The sequence below is a fragment of the Narcine bancroftii genome, chromosome 6 (assembly GCF_036971445.1).
Source record: "Narcine bancroftii isolate sNarBan1 chromosome 6, sNarBan1.hap1, whole genome shotgun sequence".
NCBI classification, from domain to species: domain Eukaryota; kingdom Metazoa; phylum Chordata; class Chondrichthyes; order Torpediniformes; family Narcinidae; genus Narcine; species Narcine bancroftii.
The window spans coordinates 214,973,940-215,001,762 of NC_091474.1; the positions used below are offsets into that span (position 1 = coordinate 214,973,940).

The 27,823-nt window shown below is 38.6% G+C and overlaps 1 protein-coding gene across 1 annotated transcript in view; it reads right to left on the reverse strand.

The window, feature by feature from the left end:
* ascc3 (activating signal cointegrator 1 complex subunit 3) overlaps nt 1-27,823 on the reverse strand; it is a 484,134-nt gene that overhangs the window by 41,056 nt on the left and 415,255 nt on the right. The window contains exons 37-39 of the mRNA XM_069887454.1: nt 10,811-10,962; nt 6,613-6,763; nt 521-730 (exon numbers count right to left, since the gene is read on the reverse strand). Coding sequence (XP_069743555.1) covers nt 521-730; nt 6,613-6,763; nt 10,811-10,962 — 513 coding nt within the window. The remainder of the gene's footprint in view (nt 1-520; nt 731-6,612; nt 6,764-10,810; nt 10,963-27,823) is intronic.

Consider the following 27,823-nt stretch of genomic DNA (forward strand, 5'->3'; position numbering starts at 1 on the left):
TCGATTACAACAAATGGATTTAGGTTCAAGACCAGGCCATGATTCTGCTGGAATAATTTATTCTGGTTCCTTTTTACCTAAATAGCAGAATCCCAACAGATAAGGGATTGCTATTGATTTCATCAAGATCACCTAGCGTAGCAGAACAATGATGTTACAGTGCTAGCGATTGGGACCAGGGTTCAAATCCTGTGCTGTCTGTAACTTCTCCCTGTGTCTTCATGGGTTGCCCCAGGGGCTCACTTTGGTTTCCTCCCATGCTTCAAAATGTGCCAGGGGTGTAATTTGGGTGTAATTGGATGGCATGGGTTCGTGGGCCAAAAGGACCTGTTTTCATGCTGTATGTCTAAATTTAAAATTTATTGGTTCCCTAACTTCAATAAGTGAATTGTTGACCTTGTAGTCAATCAGCCTATTATCATTTCAACTTTACCAGCCTCAGAATGGGAAACATTTGAAAGAATGGTCAAGGTTAAAGTTTCACATTTCTCAAGATTTCACCTCCCATTCAGATTTATACCTTGTTGCGCACCGGCCCAGTCCTGTGTAACTTGATCTGTAGTACATATTCCTGATCCGCATGCAACTGGGTCCAGTTTTTCTCATTTCTCAAGTCAGTGTCTAGATTAGGCAGCACTTTTTCACTTTTCCCCTCTGGAGCATTTTCCCACCAGCCCTTGATACTCAGACTAACTTCAATGACTGGAAGATGGGACAGGAAATTCCAAGCCTAAAAGGATGAAAGAAATTTGAGGAATTACACAATCATTTGTTAACTGTAACACAGTCTGTTTACAAAGCACTTTTCAGTGTAGTTTTATGATTTAAAGCTACTCAGAATTAAAATACAAAAAGCAGAGTTTTAACATTCCATAAATTTGGATTTCAGTGAATATGAAGTCTTGGGAGAATAGTTTTTCTGGACTATGGATGACATTCTTGCATGGCAGAAACATGGAGATATGCTAATGTCATCCATGATACTTAGGACTTGACCTTTTAAATTCCAAACCATGTAAATTTTATTCCTCCCACTACTCTATTCTTTATCTGATAATGCTATTTGATGCTGTATTTGGTTGTTTTCTTAGACATTGCCCCTCTACTTTTCAAAACGTTACTGCTCAATTCCAGTTTTCCTTTCTGTTTTTGAATATACTTCTACCTTTCTTGTTCTTGTCCACTCTTTTCCCACAAATTATGCTTTTGTAACGTAAGAATGTCATCCACAACATTTAATAAGTAATGAACACTTTCCCCACTGTTCATGGTGAATTACTGCAACCTATCTCTCGCACTATCTGGACACCCTTAATTCTTCTTACCCTCCTTCTAGCCATCAATGTGTTCATCTGCATCACAATTCTCTTGTGTTTAATCTCTCTTTTTCTATCTTGGCATATTGTGGTAGTTTAATTTATACTTTAGTAGTTGGTATAGCTTGCATATCTGTGCGGCTTGCAGCAAGAAGTTCAGTGCATTTGTACATCATACTTATGTATGTGGCAATGAATTCTCTCCTTATTTTAATTTTCTCTCCCATTGTCTAGTGTGGGCAATTCTCTTTGTTTCATTGATAACCGTTGGATAAAGCAAGGGCATCTTTTGCTAAAGGTTTTCCTTTTTAATCTCATGAAACCCATAATCCCATTCTTGGATCTTCTCCAGCATTACTCAACCACGATTCTCTGAGGAGACATTATGCATTGACACAACTTTCAAACATGTTAAGTGACTTTTAACTCTAATACTCAATATTTCTTGTACCTATCCTTTATCATAGCCACCTTTACTTTGTGAAATAGCAGAAAGACCACAGCTATCACTTTCCTCCGCTTTAACAGTACATCAGTCTCAACCAAAGCCACAAGTCACTCATTACTATTCCTCAAAGGCTACAATGTATACATTATCAGCATTCCATTCAAACCCAGGATGTATTTTCAGAGCCTTCTTTCAAATTTTTTTTTCAACCCCAATAACATTACCTAACATTCTCCCTGCAACTTCTGCCAATTTTCAGCCACCAAAATCTTTGTTTGTGCTTTTGCTTCTTGATTTGAATGTCCCAGGATAATCCAAAACTCTAATGCCCACGCCACCCAACTTGCATCATGCATTTCAACACGACTGACCAACATGGACTACCGATGAAGCAAATAGTTGCCAGATTTATATTCAAATCTCTCCATATTCAAAGAAGATTCCTGGAATGAAGGGATTAGCATATGAAGATTGACTGCACTCCTTGGAGTTCAGAAGAATAAGGGGGGGACCACATAGAAGTATTTTGAATGGTGAAAGGCCTGAGAAGATGTGGCAAAGTTGTTTCCTATGGAAGGGGAATCAAGGACAAGAGGGCACAACTTCAAAAAAGAAGGGCACCCATTTAAAACAGAGATGTGAAGGAAGAGTAGTGAACTTTGGGAATTTGCTGCCACAGGCGGCTGTGGAGGTCAGGTCGTTGGATGTATTTAAGGCAGAGATTGATAGCTATTTGAATTGTCAGAGTATCAAAGGTTATGGAGAGAAAGGAGGGAAGTAGGGGTGAGTGGGTGAATGAATCAGCTTATGATGGAATGATGGAGCAGACTTGATGGGTCGAATAGCCTACTTCAGCTCCCATATCTTACGGTCTATGATCATTGTAAATATGACTTTTATTTCTGATTTTCTATTGAAGGCAGAACTGTTCTTGCATTCTCAGGGCCAAATAAAGAGATTGCTTTCTCTTTGCTGAGAGTATATGCTCCTTGTCTGACCTTTACTGAGGCTTTACTGCTCAAAATAGAGGTGGCCCACTCCTCAATCTTTTCAGTGGAGGAGACAATGGAGTTTATGACCAAATGTTACAAAAATACTCACTTGATGCAAATACATTGGTACTAAAAATACACTCAATAAGATAAGTATTTTAACATTTGGAATCCCACAATTCCAGGATATTTCATCTCTGCAAAAGGCAACTGACGTGAACCGTGAAGGAGTTTTAGGTAAAAGAAACCCTCAAACCACTTAAAAAAACATTTGTCCATCTAGAAGAATATATTGAAGTACAACTAGTGTTATTTATCTGGAGAACAGTCAAGATAACAACACATTGTTTATCAGTGTGTTCAAGTGTTATATTGTGCTAATGCAGCCACAGAAGATAATTTATTGCTTAAATATATCACACAGCTCTTAGATGGTAGCTGGTTTTTGATTAAAAAATAAAAACTAGGCTATTGCAGCCAAGGCTGCTAAAACATTTCAATACGAGCAAAACATATTTATCCAAGGATTAATCTTCATCATTTGAATCAGATGAGAACACCTTCCCGCATGCAATTATTTAATTAGCTGGCAAAGCTTCTGCCGGTCACCAGCCGTTCAGAGCACACTGATGGCAGAACAGATGCAAATCTCACAGTGATGACTGCCTTTTCTCATTACGACTACAATTAGCACTTAAATTGGTGCTTTAAACCCAATAATTTCCAGAATATTTTTTTTGTATATTTTAGTTGATTGTCGTGCCAAACTGGCAGACACAGATTGTAGAATAAATTACAGATCCAAATAATTTTCCCAATGAACAGGTTACAGTAACTATTTTTTATATTAAAAACATTAATTATTGTTTCAAAATGAGTATTATCTTATATCCAAACAAAATTTATATTTTCACAGATTCTGCTAAAACATTACACATCATTATGGTTTTGCATTTTGTTTGTGCAATGATCATTATTAGATATTTATATTCACTTTATTTTGTTGGAACATTTCTGCCCACCACAGGACTAACTTCACCTTGCCTGCCATGTGGTAGAGGGACCAAACAAAAAGTGCTTTGCAGAGTATGTTCTGTTTATTTGGCTACTGTTTTATCTTTGAACTTTAGTTTATTCTACATTTTATCAACTAGTAATTAATAAACAAATGCTCATTTTACAAAGCTGATATGATTTTTATATTTCATAACAAAACCAAGCATTTACATTTTAAAAGAACTATTTTAAAAATCTGCTGTGGGCACATTGGTTAAGTAATCAGAAATCTGGAGTAACAATCTTGAGTTAGGCATTTGCAAAAAAAAGACCAGTAATTACCATCTGCTTGTATATTATCAATAAGAAAAAAGTGAAAAGCTATAATTTTTGTTTAAAGAGGGCTCATAAAATCAATGAGAACCCATAACACCCCATGTGCAACATCTTCCAGCTATTCCCGTTGGGAAAGAGATACATAAGTATTAAAGTCAGAACCACTAGGCTGAGAAACAGCTTCTTCCCATGGGCAGTGAGACTACACAATGACTGATGAACTGCTAGAACAACTTCCCAAGACTCCATTATTTATTTACAATATTTTATTTTAAATATATATACATACTCAACATCGACTCCAGTCTCAGCTCAAAGATGGATCCTTCAGTGAAGGAGAACATGGGAGGCAAAAAATACAATTCGAAGGATCAGAGATCAAGGCAGATGGAGAGATGATTGCCCACGCTGAATGGCAAGGCACTTGAATGAATGAATATGTGTACTATACTTGTCTGTCTGTGTGTTACTTATGTATGTGCATTTGCATTGTCTTGCACTGTGAACTGAATGCTGTTACGTCGTCGGGTCGTATTGGTACAACTGAATGATGAATAAACTTGAATTTGAAATTTTTGAACAACTGTAATCCATGTGGTGAAGACACAACCACACTGCTATTGGATAGGAATTTCAGTATTTAGAACATGATGACAGAGCAATGTCAACATCTGTCCAAGTCAGAGAAATGTGCCACATGCTCAGGTGCTTATTGACTTTATCCTACATGGTAGAGGTTGCAGGCAACATTGAAGAAGTCTCAGTGAGTTATTGCAGTTCATTTTGTAGGTATTGAACACTACAGCTGTGTTGTCAGTGATGAAGGGATTACATGTTTAACATCTATCTCGTAGAGAATGGCACTCCTCAAACCTTTAAAGACTTTTCCACCACCCTCCTGGTGTAATTTGAAGACAATAGAAACTTTCTGGAGTTCATGGCTAAAATATATGGACTCAGAAAGGAACCTGATGTTACCAGTGGGAGAGACTTCTACATTTGCGTTGGTTATCTTGGAAGAAATAAGATCAATGAAAATTCTGATTAGGGTGCATAAAATTATGGGATACCTAGACAGGAGGAAGAGAAATGACTCATGTTCCACAGCACAAGGATCAGAAACTTGTAAGTTAATTGGTAGAAGGATTAAATGGAAGTTAAAAATATTTTCACCCAATGAGTACTGGAGGATGAGAGATGAAGTCCTCAATTCAAAGGTACTCAGATAATCACTTAATAAGTTGTCAATGACATGTTATAGATCAAGAGCTAAGAAGTTATGATAAAATAATGTCTATTCTTGGCTTGCATGGACACAATGGGCTGAATGTCTATCACCTGTGTCACTGCAGCAGAATATTCACATTTTGATCTGTTTTTGTCATTGCAATATTTTGTTTGTGTAGTCAGCTTTCTGGCAACCTCAGGAGACAATTTTGCTACCCGATGAAAGATCATTAATTTTCTTTTGTAAATATGTCTTTAAAAATATTAACTGCTTCTCTAATATAATGGCTGGTCTCTTCTTCTTCCAAGCTAATTTTAAAAATGGTGCACGTGGTGAATGGTTGATGAAGTAGGTTGGCACACTGCCCTTTTAGCCTTGGATAATAAGTTTGAATCGGGTCCAGCTACGTAAATTGCCAGTCTCCTCTCAGTTAATCTTTTCAGTATATACTGTATTTCAGCAGAATAAAATCAACGTCTGGAGGTGAGGTCACCCATACTGAGCAATCCCACTTAAGAGCATAGAATCAGAATCAGAATTTTAGTGTCATGAACAAGTCATGAAATTCGGAGTTTTTGAGGCAGCATCACCGGGCAAACATTCATATTATAACCATCTTACAACATTACTATATAATAAATTGTGCAGGAAAAGTAAGGCAGTGTCTTTGGTTCATTGATTATTCAGGAATCTGATGGCAGCGGGAGAGAAGCTGTCCTTGTGCTGTTTAGTTCTTGTCTTTACCTTTTTCCCTATGGTAGCAGAGTGAAGAGGGCATGGCCTGCATGGTCTTTGAGGATAGAGGCTGCTTTTTTTAAGACGCTGCCTCATGTAGATGTCCTCGATGGAGTAAAGTCTGGTGTCTGTGACCTATACCAAAGGTAGCTGGTATAGGAACTATAACCATGAAACTGGGCAGAAAAACAGTATTTTCTTGTACTTTCTATTTATAATTTGTGAAATAGCACCATTAAAATATAATAATAATGTTTTGCCTTTATTTTGCATTAACAAACACTCTGGGATTGAAAACTGCTTTAAAATATAGATTTGATTGGCAAAAGAAAGGAATAGAACTGTTTCTCTCGAGCTAGTTCTAAGAAGGATGAGTCACCCAATCAATAAGTCCATTCCAATGTCTAATGTATTTCGGGAGGTCAGAATAACTCGGAGATGAACAATTGTCAAAGGACTTTTAAACATCAGCTTGCCTGAAGTTTGTGTGAAGTTTAATTAAAAAATACAAATTAATAGAACAACAGAGAAATAAAAGATGAGATTGAAAATGCTGGTTACCTGGAAAATTTGTGCAGGCATTAATTCTTCAGCCACAATGGAATGAAATATATCCTCCGTCCATTCACATGCAGCTATCAATTCAGGAAGACATTCAACAGGACCCTTATAACCTTTTGAGCTGATTTTCTTTCTGTTCACATTCCATTTCCTGACAAAATAAATTAGCACACATACTTAAGATAAAAAAGAGCACACAAAATTGAAGTCTTCTGATTCACGATCAACTTCCACAAATTAGCTGAAAATGTTAAAAAATAAATAGTAAGAATGATTGTTTGAAATATGGGGAAAAATACCTACAGAACCAAGTTTAATCACCTGGCTGTATTTCTACTCCCAGCTTACAAGCAGAGACTGAAGACTATATATAAAGAGGTAAAGGCAGTAAAAATACAGTTGAAAGATGCGGTGGAGCGCCTGGTGGACAGCTTTGAATCACTGAACTAGACCATATTCAAGGACTCATCCTCAAACTTGAATGAATATGTCATGGCTGTCACCGACTTCATCAAGACCTGCGTGGATGAATCTGTACCCACATGTACATACCCGGACTATCCCAACCAGAAGGTGTAGATGAATTAAAAGTCGCAACTTACTGAGGGCAAGAATGATGGAGTTTAAGGCCGGTGATCCAGATCTTTACAGGAAGTCCAGGTACAACTTGGGGAAGGCCATCACAGCAGCAAACAGGTAATTCTGAGGGATGCTAGAGGTAGTGTCAAATACATGACAGCTATGGCAGGGATTGCAGGCCATTACATCCTACAAGGCGAGGCCGAACACCATACATGGCTGTGATGCTTCATTACCTGATGAGGTGAACACATTTTATGCTAGTTTTGAGAAGGATAACAAGGATATCTATGGGAATCCTTGCAGAAACTGACCACCATGTACTATAAGTTTCTGATTAGATGTCAGATCATCCTTGAAGAAGATGAACCATTGCAAGGCAGCAGACACTGATGGCATACCTGATAGGTATTGAAAATCTGTGCCAACCAACAAGCTGGGGTGCTCTCAGACATTTCCAATCTCTAATTGCTGCAGTCGGAAGTTCTTACCAGTGTTCCCTTGCACTCAACATGAGCAAAACTAAGGAAATGATTGTGGACTTCTGAAGGGGAAAATCATGTACAGAGTGGAGAGTTGGAGGAAAGGAGGGCGATGGATGGGGAATAGAGGGAGACAGGGGAGTGGCCTAAAGGAAATTGGAGAAGATGATTGCTCCTCCAATTTCAGGTGGCCTAAGTTTTGCAGTGCATGTGGCCATAGACAGACAGGTTTGCGCAGAGATGGGATGCAGAATTGAAATGATTGGCTACTGGGAGATCCCGGCCATTGCTGCGGACAGAGCGAAGGTGCTCAACGAGATGAACTTCCATTCTGTGTTGTTTCTCTGATGTAGAGAAGGCCTCAACGAGAGCATCGGATGCAGTAAGTGGCCCCTGCAGATTCACAAGTTAGGAGTTGCTTCACTTGGAAGTACTATTGGCAGCCATGAATGATTTTGAGTGCGGTGGTGTGTAAAAATCACAAAGAGTAGGGTCTCCAGAATAGATCTCTGTAGAACTCCACTCTTCACTGACCTCCAGGCAGAATACTTTCCTTCCACTATTACCCTCTGCTCTGTACAGACTAGCCAATTCTGAATCCAAACAGCTAAGTTTCCATGGATCCCATGCTTCATGACTTTGAGAACGAGTCTCACATGGGGGACCTTGTCAAATGCCTTACTAAAATCCATATACACAACATCTACCACCCTACCTTCATTACTGAAGCTTCATCTTCCTATATTTTTCACCAGTTATGCTTGTAAATTTGTTTTCCGAACCTGCATTAGTTTAGGCTATTGCAGATTCATCATCCATTCAATGGAATGGAATGCCTGAAAGGGAGTGGGGAAGAATTTAGACAATGAACATTTCCTTTGATGCAATTAATTTAAATATGTTTAATTATTTTAAGCCTCTGAGTGTTTTTAAATATTAACCCTTTTTAATAATTTAATGTTAAAATTATGTTTCATTTTCAGTATTTTTTAAACATCAGATACAAGCTGTTTGATACCTTTGACAGCTGGTTTAATATGGGTGCATGGGTTAAAAACTGGTCAAAGCATTTCTGCTCTGTTTATCATCACAGGATTTTGTCAGTCACTCAGAAGTGACTTGCTCACCAGGTTTATTCAAATGATCTGCTCAAGGTGAATGCAGAAGGTAGAGGGGGCTATTTTGATTCTACTCTCATTGATTCATGTGGATGGTCCCCCAATTCTCCACAATGATGGGTTTTTAAGTGTTTTCCTTTCTACAGGTGCGGCCTGACCTCGGATAGTTTTTTTTTAGCACTTCTTGATTTTAAAAAAAATCAGATTTCTGACATTTGCAGGTTTTAATTTTCATTTTCCACCTCCAATGCCTTTTCTCAGTGCGTATTTGTAAAGAAAAAGAGCCGATGCAAGTTGTGTGACTTCTCATGGCTACTCTACTGCTCCACAAAATTATGGCCTCAACTCCACTTTTCTGCTTGCCATTCCATAACCCTTGATTCTTCTGAAGATTACATATTTAACTTGGCCTTAAATTCATTTACTCATTCACAGAACACTCTGATGCTGAGGATTTGAAAGATTCGTAATTTTCAGAGGGCGGAAAAACTCCATTTGAATATGGGATTATAAAAACGAGTCTCCTCAGTTCTAGGTTTCCCCATGACAGGAATATATTTTCAGTTAACCCCCTTCAGAATCTTATGTTTCAGTAAGATCACCTCTCATTCTTCTTACCTTCAGTGGCTCAATATGCTTAACAATTCCTCATAAGACAACCTCTCCATTCAAGGAATCAACCTTGTAATCTTTTACCAAACTACTTCCCATGCATATACATCCCAAAATAGCATGTAGCAAGTGTAATATAACAATGCCCTGTAAGATGTGGTGAGGATCCATTTTTCTTTACAATCCATACTGTATCTGGACATCCAGATTCCTCTGAACTCTGTAATAATGCATTCTTTGTTCTCCATTCATTTACATCATACTTTAGTATTTTTTTCTTCATATCAGGGTTAGAAACCTTTATATTGCTTACCACCAATTTTTGTATTACTGACAGATTTTATCACATTAAGGATCGTTCCTTTATATATCATTAATATAGAATGTAAATAATTGATGCTCCAGCAGTCCATGAGATACATTTAGCCAACCTGAAATTGGCTTTGCCATCAGCCAATCCTCTATCCAAGCTAAAACAGGACTCTCATGAGCTCTTATTGTGGGCAGTAATCTGCAGTGTCATAATAAATACTCTCGAAAATACAAAAACAATAAAGTCACCAGTTTAATTTTATTTACCAGTCACGGAAAGTGGGCATGCAGGAACAGCAGGCAGTAAGGAAAGCGAATGGTATGTTGGCATTCATAGCAAGAAAATTCGAGTACAGGAGCAGAGAGGTTGTACTGCAGTTGTACAGGGCCCTGGTGAGACCACACCTGGAGTATTGTGAATAGTTTTGGTCTCCTTATCTGAGGAAAGACATTCTTGCCATATAGGGAGTGCAAAGAAGATTCACCAAATTGATACCAGGATGGCAGGATTACACATGAAGAAAGGCTGGATCGACTTGGCTTATTCTCGCTGGAATTTAGAAGATTGAGTTGGGATCTTATAGAAACATATAAAATTCTTAAGAGATTGAACAGGTTAGATGCAAGAAGGTTGTTCCCGTTGTTGGGGAAGACCAGAACCCAGGGGTCATAGTTTAAGGATAAGGTGGACGTTTTTAGGACTGAGATGAGAAAAAAAATTCTCTGAGAGTGGTGAATCTGTGGAATTCTTTGCCACAGGAAGTAGCTGAAGCCATTTTCTTATCTATATTTAAGAGGGAGTTAGATTTGGCCCTTGTGGCTAAGGGGTATGGGGAGAAGGCAGGTACTGGGTGCTGAGTAGATGATTAGCCATGATCAAAATGAATGGCAGTGTAGCCATGAAGGGCCAAATGGCCTACTCCTACACCTATTTTCTATATTATGCATCGGTGTGAGATATATATAGACATATCATATATGGATATAATGTTTAAAATGTATCCAGTACCGAAAATCACATTACATAAAAAAAATTAATGATGCTCTTTATAAAAAATACCCTGATATAGATATGTTAATCTTGGCAATACTCACCTGAAGAGGTAGAGGTGCTGTTGCTCAATGTTTGGCAGAGTGAGAAGAGAGGAATCATGTACCCATCTGCCTTGAATCACCATTTGAATCAGGTTGATTATGTTCAGAGCCGTCATGAGCCATCCATTATTTGCAGCCACATCCAGCATTGCCTGAATAGAAAAGGCAAAAAAGAAATTATGTTGAATTGAGGATAACTAGAGACTGATGACAAGCAACTGGATGATATTTTTATTCCAGAATTTCTATTAAAACTGAGATATTACTGAGCATCACCAAAACCCTCTGCCTGTACCAATTCTTCACATCCATCTGTGTTTGAAACTGGAGATCAGAGTTAATCAAATTATTTTCACTTGTGGAATGGTTGTGATGTAATTAATGCTCAAGTTTCACATGTAAATAAAAATCCACACTTTAAAAAAAATTCACAGAATCTTGGACCTTTAATATGTTAATGAGAAAATTTAGAAATTATAACAGCATTTAGGCTGGGTAAAGGCCTCCTTATCACAATTAATAAAATTCACTGAAACATCAATTTTAAATAATGTGTTTAAATGCCATTAGGCAAAAAGATTTTATGATGTGCCATGTCTGATTAAAAGGCACAGAGTAGGTATCAACTTGAGAAAGATGAGTGTTAAATTTCTATCCATTTTGCAATGTGGTATTTGTGCATGTTGGCCACACACAGAAATAAAACATTTCCAGGATTGCCAAGGGACTCTGTTCATGATTGTAAGTTTTATACCCTCCATCCATAATTATAGCTATTATTTTGAAAATATATTTTTTTTAACTTTTTTTGTTTCTTTGTAATTTGGTTTGCTCGGTTGTCTTTTTGCCAAGAACTCTAGGGTAAATTTTATTTTTATATCAATTTTATTTACCCTAAATAAATTGATGAGAACTTTAATGATTTGTCCACAATTTATTAATAACTTGTGAAAGCTGAGTGTTTTGAGTGACTTAGATATTAATGTTGGATATTAATGATGCTCCTCTATTGTTTGGGATTGGATAGCAGTGATGGCATGCTATAGGAAAGTGACTATTAGATTGATGATAGGGGTTGGTAGATAGACATAAAGATGATGTTTCAGGACAATGAAAAAGGAAGATATGAAGAACTTTTCCAACAAAAATATTATCCTTGAACTGTTGTCCAGGTACTTGATAAACTGATTTCATCTTACAGAGTCTGATATCTGCTTCTTCTCATGACTCCCTCTGGACTATGACCCCACCACTGACTTTAATAAAGTAAAAAAATAAAATAACACTGACTGTTATTCCAAAATAGTAATTGATCCATTCTTTTGGTCATCTTTTGAACCTCATCTTCTTCCAGCAACTTTTCTTCCTCAGCGGTATTCACAAATTCCACAACTATGGTAGACTCGACATTCAGCCTGTTCTTCCAAAAAACATGCACCTTCCTACCTAACTATTTATTCACTGATTCTCTCTTTCCACCAACACTCATGACATTTTTGATTTTTAAGACTTGAAATTTTAATTGTTTCCACACTTAAAATTAAATAACAGAACAGATTTTTATAAGATGAATAGGAAAGGAAATTTCCTTCCACTGAGAAAGATGTGCAATCATAAATGACATGCTGACATTAAGAAAATACTGAATGTGTCCATGTATAAAAGATCTTTGTGAAGTATGTGAGCATATAACCATTAGATTTAAAAAAAAGATAAATATTTGAAGAAGTGGAAAATGCATGAAGGAATAGAATGGACTTAGTTTTGCACACTCTCAAAAAGAAATGGGAATTTTTATGTGAACATTGGATTTTTTGTATCATAGAGTTTTACAGTATAACAACAAGCTCTTTGGCCCAACTTGACCACACCAATCATCTAAGTATGCAAGCCCCATTAGCTGGCATTTGGCCCATATCCTGCAAAACCTTTCCCATCCATGTATGTGTCCCAATGTCTTTCAATGCTGCAATTGTAAATATTGCCATTGTTTTATAAATGGGCAGCACAGTTAACGTAGTGGTTAGCACAATGCTATCACATTGCCAGTGACTGGGACCAGGGTTGAAATCCTGCACTGACAGTAAGGAGTTTGTGCATTCTCCCCGTATCTGCATGGGTATTCCCTGGGGGCTTCGGTTTCCTCCCATCATTCAAAACATACTGGGGGTTGAGCTTAATTGGGTGTAATTGGACAGCACAGGCTCATGGGCCAAAAAAAATTAAAAAGTTAATGGCTCTAGTAACTCAAAGACTTCCTTGGATAAATAATAGAGAATATATTGGGCTAAAAGTTAGCAGAAACAGCATGCTACATGCAATCATTGCTGATATACTTACAGGTACAATTTTTTCTAGATCCGTTAATGGTGACTTATTAGAAGGTGCCTTGATCCAAATTAGTATGATTACGAGGTAACACTGCATTTTGCAAAGCCAAAGCAAGTCTCACTAGGGAAACTGAAAATTTTTAAACAGTTTGCTTAACCTATAAAGAACTTTGAATGCTTCCAAATGTCAAGGTCATACCAAATTGTTCAAAAATACTGAATGAGTTTTAAAATTGAATAAACAATTAAATTATTTAAAAATTATTACAAATCAAATCTCAAGATATTAAAAAAAAATGCCATTCCTGTACTTTCAAATGAAGGCCTCAGCCTTTCTAATATTAGATATACTTGGTAGAGGTTCACTGGGTAGATTTGCCAATGCAATTTATATTGAGTGCAGTAAGTTTGCACTCTGCAGCTGGACATTATGTGGCATTCAGTGTCAGGAGTGCAATTCCTTGTCTGGGCAATAGGGTTAGTGTACTGGTGAGCGTAACGCTGTTATAGCGCCAGCAACTGGGGTTTGAATCTGGCACTGGCTGTAAGGAGTTTGTACTTTTCCCCGTGTCTGCGTGGGTTTCCTCCAGGAGCTCCAGTTTTCCTACTAACCTTCAAAATGTACTGAGGGTTGAAGGTCAATTGGATGTAATTGGGGCAGCACAGGCCTCATGGGCTGAAAGGGCCAGTTAGCATTCTGTATGACTAAATTTTTAAAAAATCCCTCGACTTCCAGGTTCATGTGAGAAGTACAAACCTACGGTATTTACGTGTGAGAAATGCAATCAATTTAATGTGAAACTGCCAATATTTCCCAGCATCTTTCCAACCAATTATTCTGCTGTCATAAAATCTAATTGTTATTACAAAACTGGAATTTTGAGTCATTAGTTATTTGCAGCAGAAGTATGATATGGTAGGGCCTACCTCACTGTCAAAAGACAAAGGAGAAAAAACCCAACACCCAACCCCAACCAACCAATTTTCCCCTGCAACCGCTGCAACTGTGTCTGCCTGTCCCACATCGGACTTGTCAGCTACAAATGAGCCTGCAGCTGACATGGACATTACCCCTCCATAAATCTTCGTCCGCGAAGCCAAGCCAAAGAAGATGATATGGTATGATAGGGGAGATAAATCAGACTTTAATTGATGTTTAGATTTTCAGATAAAAGCAATGAGCTTCACAAGCTTCAGTCTGTTTGAAATAAACATGATCAAAAGCATTCTGGTTTAAACACTGCATGACATAAGATTCATAGATCTGAACAGGTTTCATGGGGTTTAAATTGACAGGATTTTCTTGTAAAATAGAGTGTGTTTTAGGATAGAGGTTAGAATGATTGTATCCAAATGATTATTGGATTTTGTAATTCTTTTCAGTGTCATAGCTTATGGCAATAAATACTGATTTGAGACTTATTTGAGAGTAGAGAAATTCAACTCGTCTTACATGTTTAAACACATAATATCATAATGGCTATGAATCGTGCTCAGCTTCTCATATTCAGTATAAAATTGATTTGAATCCCGATTAAAATTGGGAGTGAATGGTTCAAATGTTAAAAAGCAGAAAACCAATCACTTCCAGTTTTAATAGGAAAATATTTTGGAGCAGACAATAAACCCACTCTCCAGGATCAAGTGCAGCATTTAAATATTTTGATGAGGCCATGTCACTATATCTCCGCCGAGCTCATGGAGAACCATTGAAATAATAGGTTAACTTGCGGCAAGGAGAGCTTAGATGAGTGCTTACATGACCGTCAAGCATACCCATTTTCATGTTATCGCCCCCATGGCTCTATATCTTGACTCGGCCTCTGACCTCCATTTGGTTTTTCTGATCTCAACTTTTCTCAACATAACTGTTTCCTGTCTTATTAATTAAGGCAGAAGGGCATTCCATTCGTGTGCTCAGGTGACGCATGTTCCTTTCAAAATAAAGGTGCTCCCCTACTGAGGATTTTTCGAAGTTACGATGGTACAATAATGTGATTGTAATTATTTACTTTCATGTCATTATAAGATAATCGCAAGCATCTTTGATTTTTACAATAAACATTGATAATTCCTCTAAGGTGAATTCTTTGTAGCTTCCTTGGTCAATTACTTCTTTTAACTCAGTCAGAAAACTTGCAGGGACTGATACAGCGCTGTTGGGAAAGAGCGGGACAATAGGATCAGTGTGAGGGCTGATACAGTGGTGTTGGGAAAGAGCGGGACAATAGGATCAGTGTGGGGACTGATACAGCGCTCTTGGGAAAGAGCGGGACAATAGGATCAGTGTGGGGACTGATACAGTGCTGTTGGGAAAGAGCGGGACAATAGGATCAGTGTGTGGACTGATACAGTGCTCTTGGGAAAGAGCGGGACAATAGGATCAGTGTGGGGACTGATACAGTGCTGTTGGGAAAGAGCGGGACAATAGGATCAGTTTGGGGACTGATACAGCGCTGTCGGTGTGATGCAAGGAATATTTTCTTTTACTTACAACGGGTTTGTCAGAACATAACTCCATTGTAAGTTGAGGAGCACCTGTAATTAGTTTATGCAATATATCATTAAAAAAACTCTGGATACAGGGTCTCTCCATCCATCTCTATGGAGCATTAGAAAAGTGTCTTCAACTTGTAAATGGCTTGCTGGATGAGATTCCTTATTGACACATGCTTTAGATGTACTGCTTTGGGATCTGATTGCTAGTTTGAAGATGAGGAAAATAGTCAGTTTGCTTAGAGGTGAGATGAGAACAACAAGGATGGACTGTTCCAGAGCAAATTAATCATGGAAACTGGCGAAACGGATTGAGGGAAGTCCTTCTGCTTGACTGATTTAAGTAAGTATGTCCATTGCAAAATATATGCTGTTGACAAAATTCTCAACCCATGAAAAGACAATCAAAGCCACAAATGCAAGCACTCACTCCTTCAGATGGCTCTCATTGCTCTGGAAAAGCCCCCCCCCCCCCCCCATCATGTACCTACTGAATACATTTAGTTCAGCTAACTGTGAGATTCTTTAAAAAAACAATCATAATTAAGTATAGCAGGGCCCATCTGACCTACAACTTATGAACTCTGCACGTGTATTGGGAAAGTGGGAGGAAACTGGAGCACCTGGCAGAAACCCATGTGGTCAAAGGCAGAATGTACGAAGTCCATACAGATTGAACCCAGGTCAATGGGACTCTAATAGTGTTGTGCTAACCGCTACACTACTGTGTCATCCATCCTGCTGCATAGCAGGATACCATGACAAAAGATTCTACGGCCATGGAAATTTTGACAGCCAGTGGTAAAGCACGACTATCAAATCCCGAAGGCAGCAAGGCTTGCTTCAACGTATTGCAAATATCAGCTACTAACTAGTTTTCCATTCTAAGTTTCCTCAGAGAATCTTCAGATATGTGAAGAAAAGCATTTCTCCTGTGTGTACACTCTTAAGGTAGAAAGGGTCTCTTGTCAGCTGGATCTCTGTGGAGCTTGTTAAGGTTCCTTTATTGGTAGATTTGCCTATAAAAGAACCTGAACCAAATTGACACAAATACACAAAATTTGTTTATTTTTGTTTGCCCGGAAAGGCATACAAAGAGACACCACTAGTCCATCACCCCTACCAAGAAGAGGAAGAGAAACAAAAGGGAATCCCTTTAAAGATAATGTCTGAGGATCCTGCCACTGCCTTCTGTACTCACAGATTTCAACAAAGTTATATCAAGAGCTATTTAAACAATTATCCAATGCAACTTTTGCAAAATAATATTTTCACTGCATTAATTGTAAGATCTTCCTGTCAACTTTTCAAACCCATAACTAATGCCACTGCAGCTTTTGGAATGTGCAAGAACATTCAGGAAGCCTCTCAGAAGTCCTAATCATAATGGATATCATCTTTGTATGATTATCATATTGAAATTACAAGCTTATATCCACAGAATGGGATAGACAGGTTAAAAATAGGCTGTATCAGAGATTTTAGTGCTTTTGAACTTTCACACACTTCTTCCAACTATTGCAAAAACCTGAATATTCCCAATCTGAATCTTATTCTCAAGTCACTTTAAAACAATTTTGAGCTGTATGCTGATATTTTCACGAACCACACAGTGGAAGAATTAGTGTGACTTCAAAATGGCAGCTGGCCACTGGCATGTGTAGATCTGCAACATGTGAAAAGCGTTTATGAGATGCTGCAACCTGTACCCACTGCTGTTCATAACATTTCAGTAGCCCAAGCTATTTATTCAGATCTTGCAGCTTTTGTGAAAGGGCTTGTCTGAAGGAAGAGTGCCTGTTTTAAATTTTAATGAAATGCTCAGCTGTCCCCAAAAGCCTTTTATTCTTCACCATTCTGTTTATTTGCAAGTCCTGGCTTTAGGTGTAAAGGGTCAGTGATTAGATGAAAGCAGTTATTTTTTCTCCCTCTGCTTACTACATCCAGAAAAAATTGATTATCTTTATACACAGCAGCTCATTCAAAAGTCATACAAGAGCTGATTTAATGTACAGAAGTTTATATTAGACTGTTTATGTAATCACAACTTAAAGGAGACATGAGGGCTGCATTTACTTAAGGCAAACAAGCCACTAAAATCCTTTTTTAAACAATAGCATTATTTACACATGCAGGCAGCAATTCAATTAAAAATTTGACGCTTTCTTCTTACTCCCAGCACACACATTCTATTTCTTGCCAATTGCTTATCCACTGCAAACTTCATATATATATAGTAATGTATACTAAACAACTGGCTCAGATGGAAGTAGTTCTGCAATTTGTGTGACTGCTTCTGCTGCAGGCTAATTTACACCATTTACCATTTCATGGAAAACATCCTACAAGTTATTAAAATGTTTTTTTCATGACCTTTTTCATGTGGCTGTTCTGGTAAAGCCCAAGGTGCAACACATTCATAGATGAATGGGAACATCAATATTTCGATTCAAAGCCCTTTTAATTCTGAGGTGCCATATTTACCAATCCCTTCACCCCACCTGCCTTCGCCTGACAACTATTTTTCAGTACCCTCTTTGATTCTGTCATAAAACATTAATTTCCTGATCTTTAAATTAATAGATGGAAGTACATGGATAGAATGAACAATTCTGAAGTTTACACATGACATGAAACCTCAAAGTGCAATAAATAATGAGTAAGATAATCAGTCTTCAAAAGGACTTGGACTAACTTATAGATGACATTGAATGCCGAAGACTTCAAGGTAGAAGATGCAATATAGCTCAATGGTAAAACTGTAAACAAACAGAATTGGATATTTTTGTATACAAATCTTTTAAAATAAGGCAAGGTTATTAATAAAACATTTGGGAGTCTTGGTTTTGCAGAACCAACAAAAAACGGCCAATTGACACAAAAGCAAATGTAACTCCAGGTGAAATATTTTAAGAAACATAGGAAGAATTGGAGAGGGCGCTGGATTGATACTGTTTGGTTCCAGTGGATGATAGAATTAATATATATTCAGGTGAATAAGCATTGTTCACATTGTATTAGGTTAGGATCTGAACAATTATTGCTGAAAATCATTATGAGTTTGGGAAAGTGAGAAAAGATGAAACTACTCAGTTCTCAACTTACTTTGGGGCAAAGGGGACCATTTGGCCCACTGATTCAAAATCAGTACAGCAATTCCATGCTCCCATTTATTTTATACACTCTTTCACGCTAATCAAAACTAGCCTTCTCACAGTTCTCACATCCATCTACAATGGGCCTCTATTTTCATTGCTGCCACTTTCCTTAAATCCCTTTGCTGCAAGCCATTGAGTCCAATTTGTTCGCCTTTAACCACACGAGCCTTTCCAATATCTTAGAGACTGTTACAAGTTTTTCAAGCTTTTTGAAGTTATCCCATTTGTTATCTTTGTGGTGTCTAGGAGGGTACTAACAGATGGAAAATCACAAATGTGGCTCAAGAAGGGGGTGGGGGGAAATGAAGGATGGTGGAAAAAAAATGGGGAAAGTTTAGGTAAGTTAGTCAATTAAAAGGGTGTTTTAAGGCTGGGAGTTCCAAAAGACCAGATAGTTCTTGACCTGACCCCCATTTTTTAAATAACAATATTAATGATTGGATAGGGCAGTATTCAAGCCAGTTAAAGACTCAAAACAGGTTAGAGTGCATACTGTTTTCTGGATATTAGGATTTTACAAGTAGATTTTGGTAGGTTGTTTACTTAAAAAAAGGCTCCAAATGTAATGCTGCTATAATGTCGCAGACCAACAGCAATGGAAATTCTCCAAGGCAGTGTTATTGTTTCTTTTAAATCATTATATTTATTAATAACTACTAATAATAACATATTAGTCAAATCAAAACCAATTTTCTGTGTGTGTGTGTGTGTGTGTGTGTGTGTGAGAGAGAGAGAGAGATTCCCAAACCATTGCAGCCTAGGCACAATTCTGGAAAGTCCTTCCAAAGTTCAGTCTTAGAAATCCATTGTCAAAACGCAGATTTTTCAGCTGATGCACAGAAGTAATCATGAAGGAGATGGGAGAGACTGAGTGACAAGACTGCTTTCGTATGAACGATTGTCATAACTCCCCTTTTCCTTGCGTAGGGGAAACAAAATCATGTGATTTCCATGATACTACCAAATCCCAGGTATAGGTCAATCAAATGATATTTCCTTTGGTCATGGTGGAGTTCAATAATTCCCCTGACAGAGAGAATCAGTTGACTTGTCCATTATCACACTCTGTGTTCGGTGAGATGGATGTTGGTCAAAAATGTGCTGTTCCTTCAGTGTTCCACACACATGACTCTCACCACCTGTGACCCTGGAAAAAGCCACACATGTTCTTTCTCCTCTCCAAAGTAGTAAATTTGGGTACAGCCTGTACTAGGCTTAACCACCCAGTCTTTCCATAGTTGTGAATGGTTGCAGCCTAGCCCTTAAATTGATACTCACACTAAATGAAATGGGAGCTCATAATACTGGAAATTATAGGCTGGTGAGCCTGACATCAATAGTAGGTGAATTACTGGAAGGTGTTCTAAGAGAATGGATAGCCAGGGACCGATTAGGTGTAGTCAACATTGCTTTGTGCTTGGTAGGTCAAGTTTAACAAATCTTTGAGAGTTTTTCAAGGCGGTTACCAGGATAGATGATGAAGGAAAAGCTGTGGATGTTATCTATATGAACTTTAGTAAGGCCTTTGACAAGGTCCCACATGGGAGGTTAGTCAAGAAGGTTCAGAGCTCAGTATTCATTGTCAGGTAATAAACTGGATTGGCCATTGGTTATATGGGAGAAGCAAGAGAATGGTAGTGGATGATTGCTTCTCAGACTGGAGGCCTGTGTCTAGAGGTGTGTCTCAGAGAATGGTGCTGGGACCATTGTTGTTTGTTGTCTATATCAATAATTTGGATGATAATGTGGTCAATTGAATCAGCAAATTTGCAGATGACACAAAGATTGGAGACACTGTGGACAGCGAGGAAGGTTTTCAAAGCTTGCAGAGGGATCTGGACCAGCTGGAAAAATGGGGAGAAAAATGGCAGATGGAGTTTAATGTAGACAAATGTGAAGGGTTGCATTTTAAAAGGACAAACCAAGGTAGGGCATACATAGTAAATGGTAGGGCACTGAGGAGTGCAGTTGAACAGAGGAATCTGGGAATACAGATATATAATTCCCTAAAAGTAGTGTCAAAGGTAGATTGGGCTACAAAGAGAGCTATTGGTCTTCAAAGTACTGAGTTTAGGAGTTGGGATAAGATAAATGCAATGCTGGAGAAACTCAGCAAAGATAAAGATATATATCTAATATTTCAGGCTTGAGCCCTTCGTCAAGGTATGGAAAAATACTTCCACACCTTGATGAAGGGATCAAGCCCAAAATGTCGGTAAAGTATCTTTATCTTTGTTATATAAAGTATACTATTTGACTTGCTGAGTTTCTCCAGCATTGTGTTTTTATTTCAACCATAGTATCTGTGGACTCTCATGTTTTACATCTTCTTTGGCTTGGCTTCGCGGACGAAGATTTATGGAGGGGGTAAAAAGTCCACGTCAGCTGCAGGCTCGTTTGTGGCTGACAAGTCCGATGCGGGACAGGCAGACACGATTGCAGCGGTTGCAGGGGAAAATTGGTTGGTTGGGGTTGGGTGTTGGGTTTTTCCTCCTTTGCCTTTTGTCAGTGAGGTGGGCTCTGCGGTCTTCTTCAAAGGAGGTTGCTGCCCGCCAAACTGTGAGGCGCCAAGATGCACGGTTTGAGGCGTTATCAGCCCACCGGCGGTGGTCAGTGTGGCAGGCACCAAGAGATTTCTTTAGGCAGTCCTTGTACCTTTTCTTTGGTGCACCTCTGTCACGGTGGCCAGTGGAGAGCTCGCCATATAACACGATCTTGGGAAGGCGATGGTCCTCCATTCTGGAGACGTGACCCATCCAGCGCAGCTGGATCTTCAGCAGCGTGGACTCGATGCTGTCGACCTCTGCCATCTCGAGTACTTCGACGTTAGGGATGTAAGCGCTCCAATGGATGTTGAGGATGGAGCGGAGACAACGCTGGTGGAAGCGTTCTAGGATCCGTAGGTGGTGCCGGTAGAGGACCCATGATTCGGAGCTGAACAGGAGTGTGGGTATGACAACGGCTCTGTATACGCTTATCTTTGTGAGGTTTTTCAGTTGGTTGTTCTTCCAGACTCTTTTGTGTAGTCTTCCAAAGGCGCTATTTGCCTTGGCGAGTCTGTTGTCTATCTCATTGTCAATCCTTGCATCTGATGAAATGGTGCAGCCGAGATAGGTAAACTGGTTGACCGTTTTGAGTTTTGTGTGCCCGATGGAGATGTGGGGGGGCTGGTAGTCATGGTGGGGAGCTGGCTGATGGAGGACCTCAGTTTTCTTCAGGCTGACTTCCAGGCCAAACATTTTGGCAGTTTCCGCAAAGCAGGACGTCAAGCGCTGAAGAGCTGGCTCTGAATGGGCAACTAAAGCGGCATCGTCTGCAAAGAGTAGTTCACGGACAAGTTTCTCTTGTGTCTTGGTGTGAGCTTGCAGGCGCCTCAGATTGAAAAGACTGCCATCCGTGCGGTACTGGATGTAAACAGCGTCTTCATTGTTGGGGGTCTTTCATGGCTTGGTTCAGCATCATGCTGAAGAAGATTGAAAAGAGGGTTGGTGCGAGAACACAGCCTTGCTTCACGCCATTGTTAATGGAGAAGGGTTCAGAGAGCTCATTGCTGTATCTGACCCGACCTTGTTGGTTTTCGTGCAGTTGGATAATCATGTTGAGGAACTTTGGGGGACATCCGATGCGCTCTAGTATTTGCCAAAGCCCTTTCCTGCTCATGTTTTACATAGGAGTTAGGTAAAGTTGTATGAGACCAAATTTGGAATATCATGTGCAGTTCTGGTCATCTAACTGCAGGAAAGATATCAATAAATTTGAAAAAGTGCAGAGATTTACTAGGATGTTACCCAACTTCAGGAACTGAATTGCAGGGAAAGGTTAAACAGAAGAAAGAAGGGAAATATGTTTGAGGTATTTAAAATTATGAGGGGTATAGGTAGCCTTTTTCCACTTAGGGTAGATAAGATACAAACAAGAAGACATGGGTTAAGGGTGAAAGGGGTAAAGTTTAGGAGGAATATTTGTGGCAACGTCTTCACACAGGAGAGTAGTGGGAGTATAGAATGAGCTGTCACCTGAAATCATGAATGTGGGATCAATTTTGACATTTAAGAAGAATTTGGATAGGTACACAGAGAGCGGTGGGAGTATGCAATGAGCTGCCACCTGAAGTCATGAATGTGGGCTCAATTTTAACATTTAAGAAGAATTTGGACAGGTATAGAGGGCTATAGACTGGGTGCAGGTCAGTGCAACTAGGCAGAATAATGGTTTGACACACACTAGAAGGGCTGAAGGGCCTATTTTGGTGCTGTAATGTTGTATGTTCTAGGATGAAAGAGTGTGCAAATGGAGTTTAAATGTGGGCAAGTGTCAGATGATGCATTTTGATAAAAGGAATCCTAAAAGGAGAGAAATTGTAAATCAGTGTAATTCAAGGAATACAGTTTCATATGACGTAGCAGATGGCCATTTGGTCTCTGAGTCTATGCTGAGACACAGATCAATCCTTTTCACCCTTAATTTTCCCTGAAACCTATTCTCATCAATTTGCCCCACATTCTACTCCATTCCCCCACAGACACTAGGGAAAAATTACAGCAGTCAATTAACCTACTAATCCAGATGATTTTGGAATGTGGGAACCCAGAAGAAATCCATTTGGTCAAAAGGAGAACACTCAAACTCAAGTCCAGTCATTCTCAAAGGGGGTTCTACGCCCATGGGCATCACAGCATATTTAACTAAAGGTCACAAGATATAAGACCAATTGGCCTGTTGGGTCTGCTCTGCCATTTAATGATGAGCTGATCCTTATCACTCAGGCCCACTACCTGGCCTTCTGCCTGTAACCCTTGATGGCATGAGAAATCAAATAGCTGTCAATTTGTCTTAAGTACGCTCAATGATCTCGCTTCTACCGTCACCTGTGGCAACAAGTTCCACCAACTCATGACCCTCTTGCTGTATTTCTGTTTTAAATTGATACCCTCTTATCTTGAAATTGTGGCCTTTTGTCCTGGACTTCCCTACCATGGAAAACAACTTTGTCACATCTACTCTGTCCAGGCCTTTCAGCATTCAAAATGTCTATGAGATTTCCGACCTCCCATCCATCTGCACTCCAATGAGTACAGTCCAAGAGCCAACAAATGTTCCCCATGAGTTAACACTTTCATTCCTGGCATCATTCTAGAAAATCTTCTCTGAATCGTTTCCAGTGGAACCACATCCTTTCTCAAATAAGGTGCCCAAAACTGTAAACAGGACTCCAAGTGAGGTCCCACCAGTGCCCTATAGACTCTCATCATTATGTCCATGCTCTTGTATGCTATTCCTCTTGAAATGAACACCAACATTGCATTCGCTTCCTTCATTGTCAACTTAACCTGGAGGTTAACGTTTAGGGTATCCAGCATGCGGACTCCCAAGCCCCTTTGCACCTCCAAATTTTGAATATTTTCCCCATCTAAATAATAGTCTGCCCATCTATTTCTTGTTCCAAAGTGTATGACTCTACACTTCCCAACATTGTATTTCATCTGCCATCTTTACCCATTCTCCTAATCTATCCAAGTCTCTCTGCTGCATTTCTGTGTTCTTAGCACCACCAGCTCTACCACCTGTTTTGGTGTCATCTGCTAATTTAGCCACAAAGCTACCTATTCCATTATCCAAATCATTTATATACCACATATAAAGAACTGGCTCCATCTCTGACCCCTGCGGAACACCACTAGTTACAGGCAACTAACCCAAATAGGAGCCCCCTTATTCCCACTTTCAGCTTTCACCTATTAACCAATGCTCAACCCATGCTAGTATCCTTCCTGTAATTCCATAAGCTAACTTGTTAAGCAGCCTCATATATGACATCCTGTTGATGGCCTTTTAAAAGTTTAAGTACTAAACAACCACTCCTTTTCTCCTGTCTATCTTGTTTGTTATCTCCTCAAAAAATTGTAGTAGGTTTGTCAGGCACGATTTCCCTTTAAGGAAACTATGCTGATTTGGAACTATCTTGCGATGCTCCTCTGGGAATTCCTTAACCTCATTTTTGACAATTAATTCCAACATCTTCCCAACCACCGATGTCAGACTAATAGGTCTATAGTTTCATTTCTGTTGCCTCCTTCCCTTCTTAAACAGTGGAGTGACATTCACGATTCTCCAGTCCTCCGGAAGCATGCCAGAATTCATTGATTCCTGGAAGATCATTACCAATGCTTCCACAACCTCTGCAGCACCCTCCTTCAGAATTCAAGAGTACATTCCATCTGGGCTGGGAGACTTATCTTCCCATAGAAAATATAGCTTGCATTCTTTACACTTCATGTAACATAGTTAATTTTTATTTTTTTTTATGAAGTTGGTAGGAGAGAAGTACAGAAGAAACCAAAACTTGACTGCTTCACAGGGAAGGTGGCCCATAAACTTTGAGCAGAGCCTTGAGCGGCCATAGACAAAAATAAGTTGAGAATGGCAGCTCCAGACAGAAAGCACAGAGGATAGGACTGAATCCAGCTTGCTTGAAATGTGAGGTAGTAGCTTGACTATCTGCATTACTGTGGCACCCAAGTATTCTGGTTCATGAATCACAAAAATAAAGGAAATAGCTACAGCAATTTTTAACAAAGCAAATGACATACTGATGTTTATTGCAAGGGAGCTAGAGCTTTGAAATAGAAAATCCTGTTGCAACAGAACAGGGAGTTTTGAAGGCTCACCTTGATTGTAGATTTTTGGTCCCCTTATTGAAGAAAGGGTATACATTGGAGACAGTCCAGAAGAGATTAATTTAGCTAATTTCTGAGATAAAACCACACTTTGATTAATAGATCAAATTTGGCATTTAAAATTTAGAAATGGATTCATGATTCAAATGTTTCACAAAGTCAAAAACATCCTTCTCTCCCATTGCTGACACAGCTATTAGTCAACTTGTAAGTGTATGGCTTGCAACTGAACATATTCTCTGGAAAGGTGATCAATTTCTGAATGATTTTTTTTCTCCTAACACACATTTCCGACTTAATGATGCTTCTTTGTAATTATAACATTTTTTAAATTTTTAAATCCTGATGATGACATTTTACAATAAATGCAGCTGGCAGTATAGTCTTGGATGTTTTAAGTTCGACTATTGTCTGTTGTTACTTTATGAACCTTCATCTAAAAAGGTTACCAATCAGGAAGCTCAGCTGCTGTCTAACAAACTTAATTAATCAAAAAGTCATTTCCTTGCTGTAACTATGACTAAAAACCACTTCAAGTACGCCAGAAAACCTACAAGTTAATCAAAATGCTAATGCTGTACAAATTAAAGTTGTGATTAACATTTCACAGTAGCCTGCTTGAGCAAATTGATCACACAAATGGGTTACACATTACTCATTTTCTCCCAGAACTGAAATGGGAAAAGGTTTGTAAAGTACTGAAGAAGGATTGTTCAGAAGCATCATATTGTCATTACAAGTGCTCACAGAACACTTTTAAATACTTACAGAAATTCAACTGAGATAAATTTACTGGTTTTAGAATTTACAGGTACTGCATTTTACAATTATGTTCGACAAAACAGTGATGTCTTCACTAGGCAGTTAGAAGAATACCCTGACCAAAACCTCCAGCTTAAAACCACAGACTGGGCTCAACAGAAGGACTGTTAGCTCAGTATTGGCAAATGAGTATTAATGTGAAATTCTTGTAAAGTAGAAAGCAAAGCAAATTGCACAATTGAATAGAACTGGTTGATTTACAAAGTACTGCAGATTGGTTTCCTTGTCAAACTCATCTCTAGAAAGTTGAAAGACTTTTTGTAAAAATAATTTATTTTAAAGTTTTCAAATAAATAGTATATAAATTCCATATACATCCATCATTTTGATAAAAATTAATGCAGACTACAAAAAAATTTAAACCCCCTCCTCTTAAAAAAACGAAAACCCTCCCTAACCTCAACCCCTAAAAAAGAAAACAATAATTACTTATACATGTTAATAATATATAACATATTTAAAAAGAAAAGAAAAGAGATAAATAAAACTACTGGACTGTACGAAGGCAGGCCAGGGAACACAGAGGATTTAATTATCAAGTATTTATCTATTCTATCTTGTGAGGTAGTTGGGAATAGCGATTAGAAAAGGATAAAATTAACCCACAATACCTTTCTTATAATGGCCTCCTTATTTGTAAATATGTGTTATATTTATTTCTCAAATTATATGTAATTTTTTTCCAATAGGATGGACTTTTGCATTTCCACATGCAATCTGTTTATGCACAAATAAGAATCTGACCTCCAGGTGACTGCAATACATTTTCTTGCCACTGCCAATACTATTTTCACAAACTTTCGTTGATTTGATGAAAGGACCAATTTAGGATTGGTTCCCTCAACATTCCCTAACAAAGTAAATTGGGTTTGGAAGTGAAAGGCTTGAAGGAGAAAGTGACCTATAAAGGTCCTGGGATGAAACACAAAAGTCTGCAGATGCTACGATTGTGTAAAAACACTGGAGGATCTCAGCAGGGCTCACAGCATACATAGATGGTAAAGATAATTTAATTAATGTTTCAAGCTTGAGCCCTTCAAGGTTGAAGAACAGAACAAGCCCAAAACATTGGTTATATATCTTTACCTCCCATGGATGCTGCGAGACCTGCCGAGTTCCTCCACCATTTTTGTGTTTTTATTATCAGCATCCTGGGAATGAGTCACCTGTCTTTGGGAATGGTGTTGGAAGATTCAAGCAAGAGGCAACGCATTTCAAAATTGGCATCCATATATTGCAGCCTTTCTAAATAAAAATCTCCAATCAGAGAACATAATGCTATTTTTTTCATTAATCTAATAATTTAATAAACAGAACTATTATATAAGGCCTTTGGCAAAGTCTCACATGGGAGGCTGGTCAAGAAGGTTCAGTTGCTCAGTATCCAGGATGAGGTAATAAATTGGATAAGACATTGACTTTGTAGAAGAAGTCAAAGAGTGGCAGTGGATGATTGCCTCTCTGACTGGAGAACTACGATTTGCATTGTGCCTCAGGGATTGGCGTTGAACCTATTGTTGTTTGTCATCT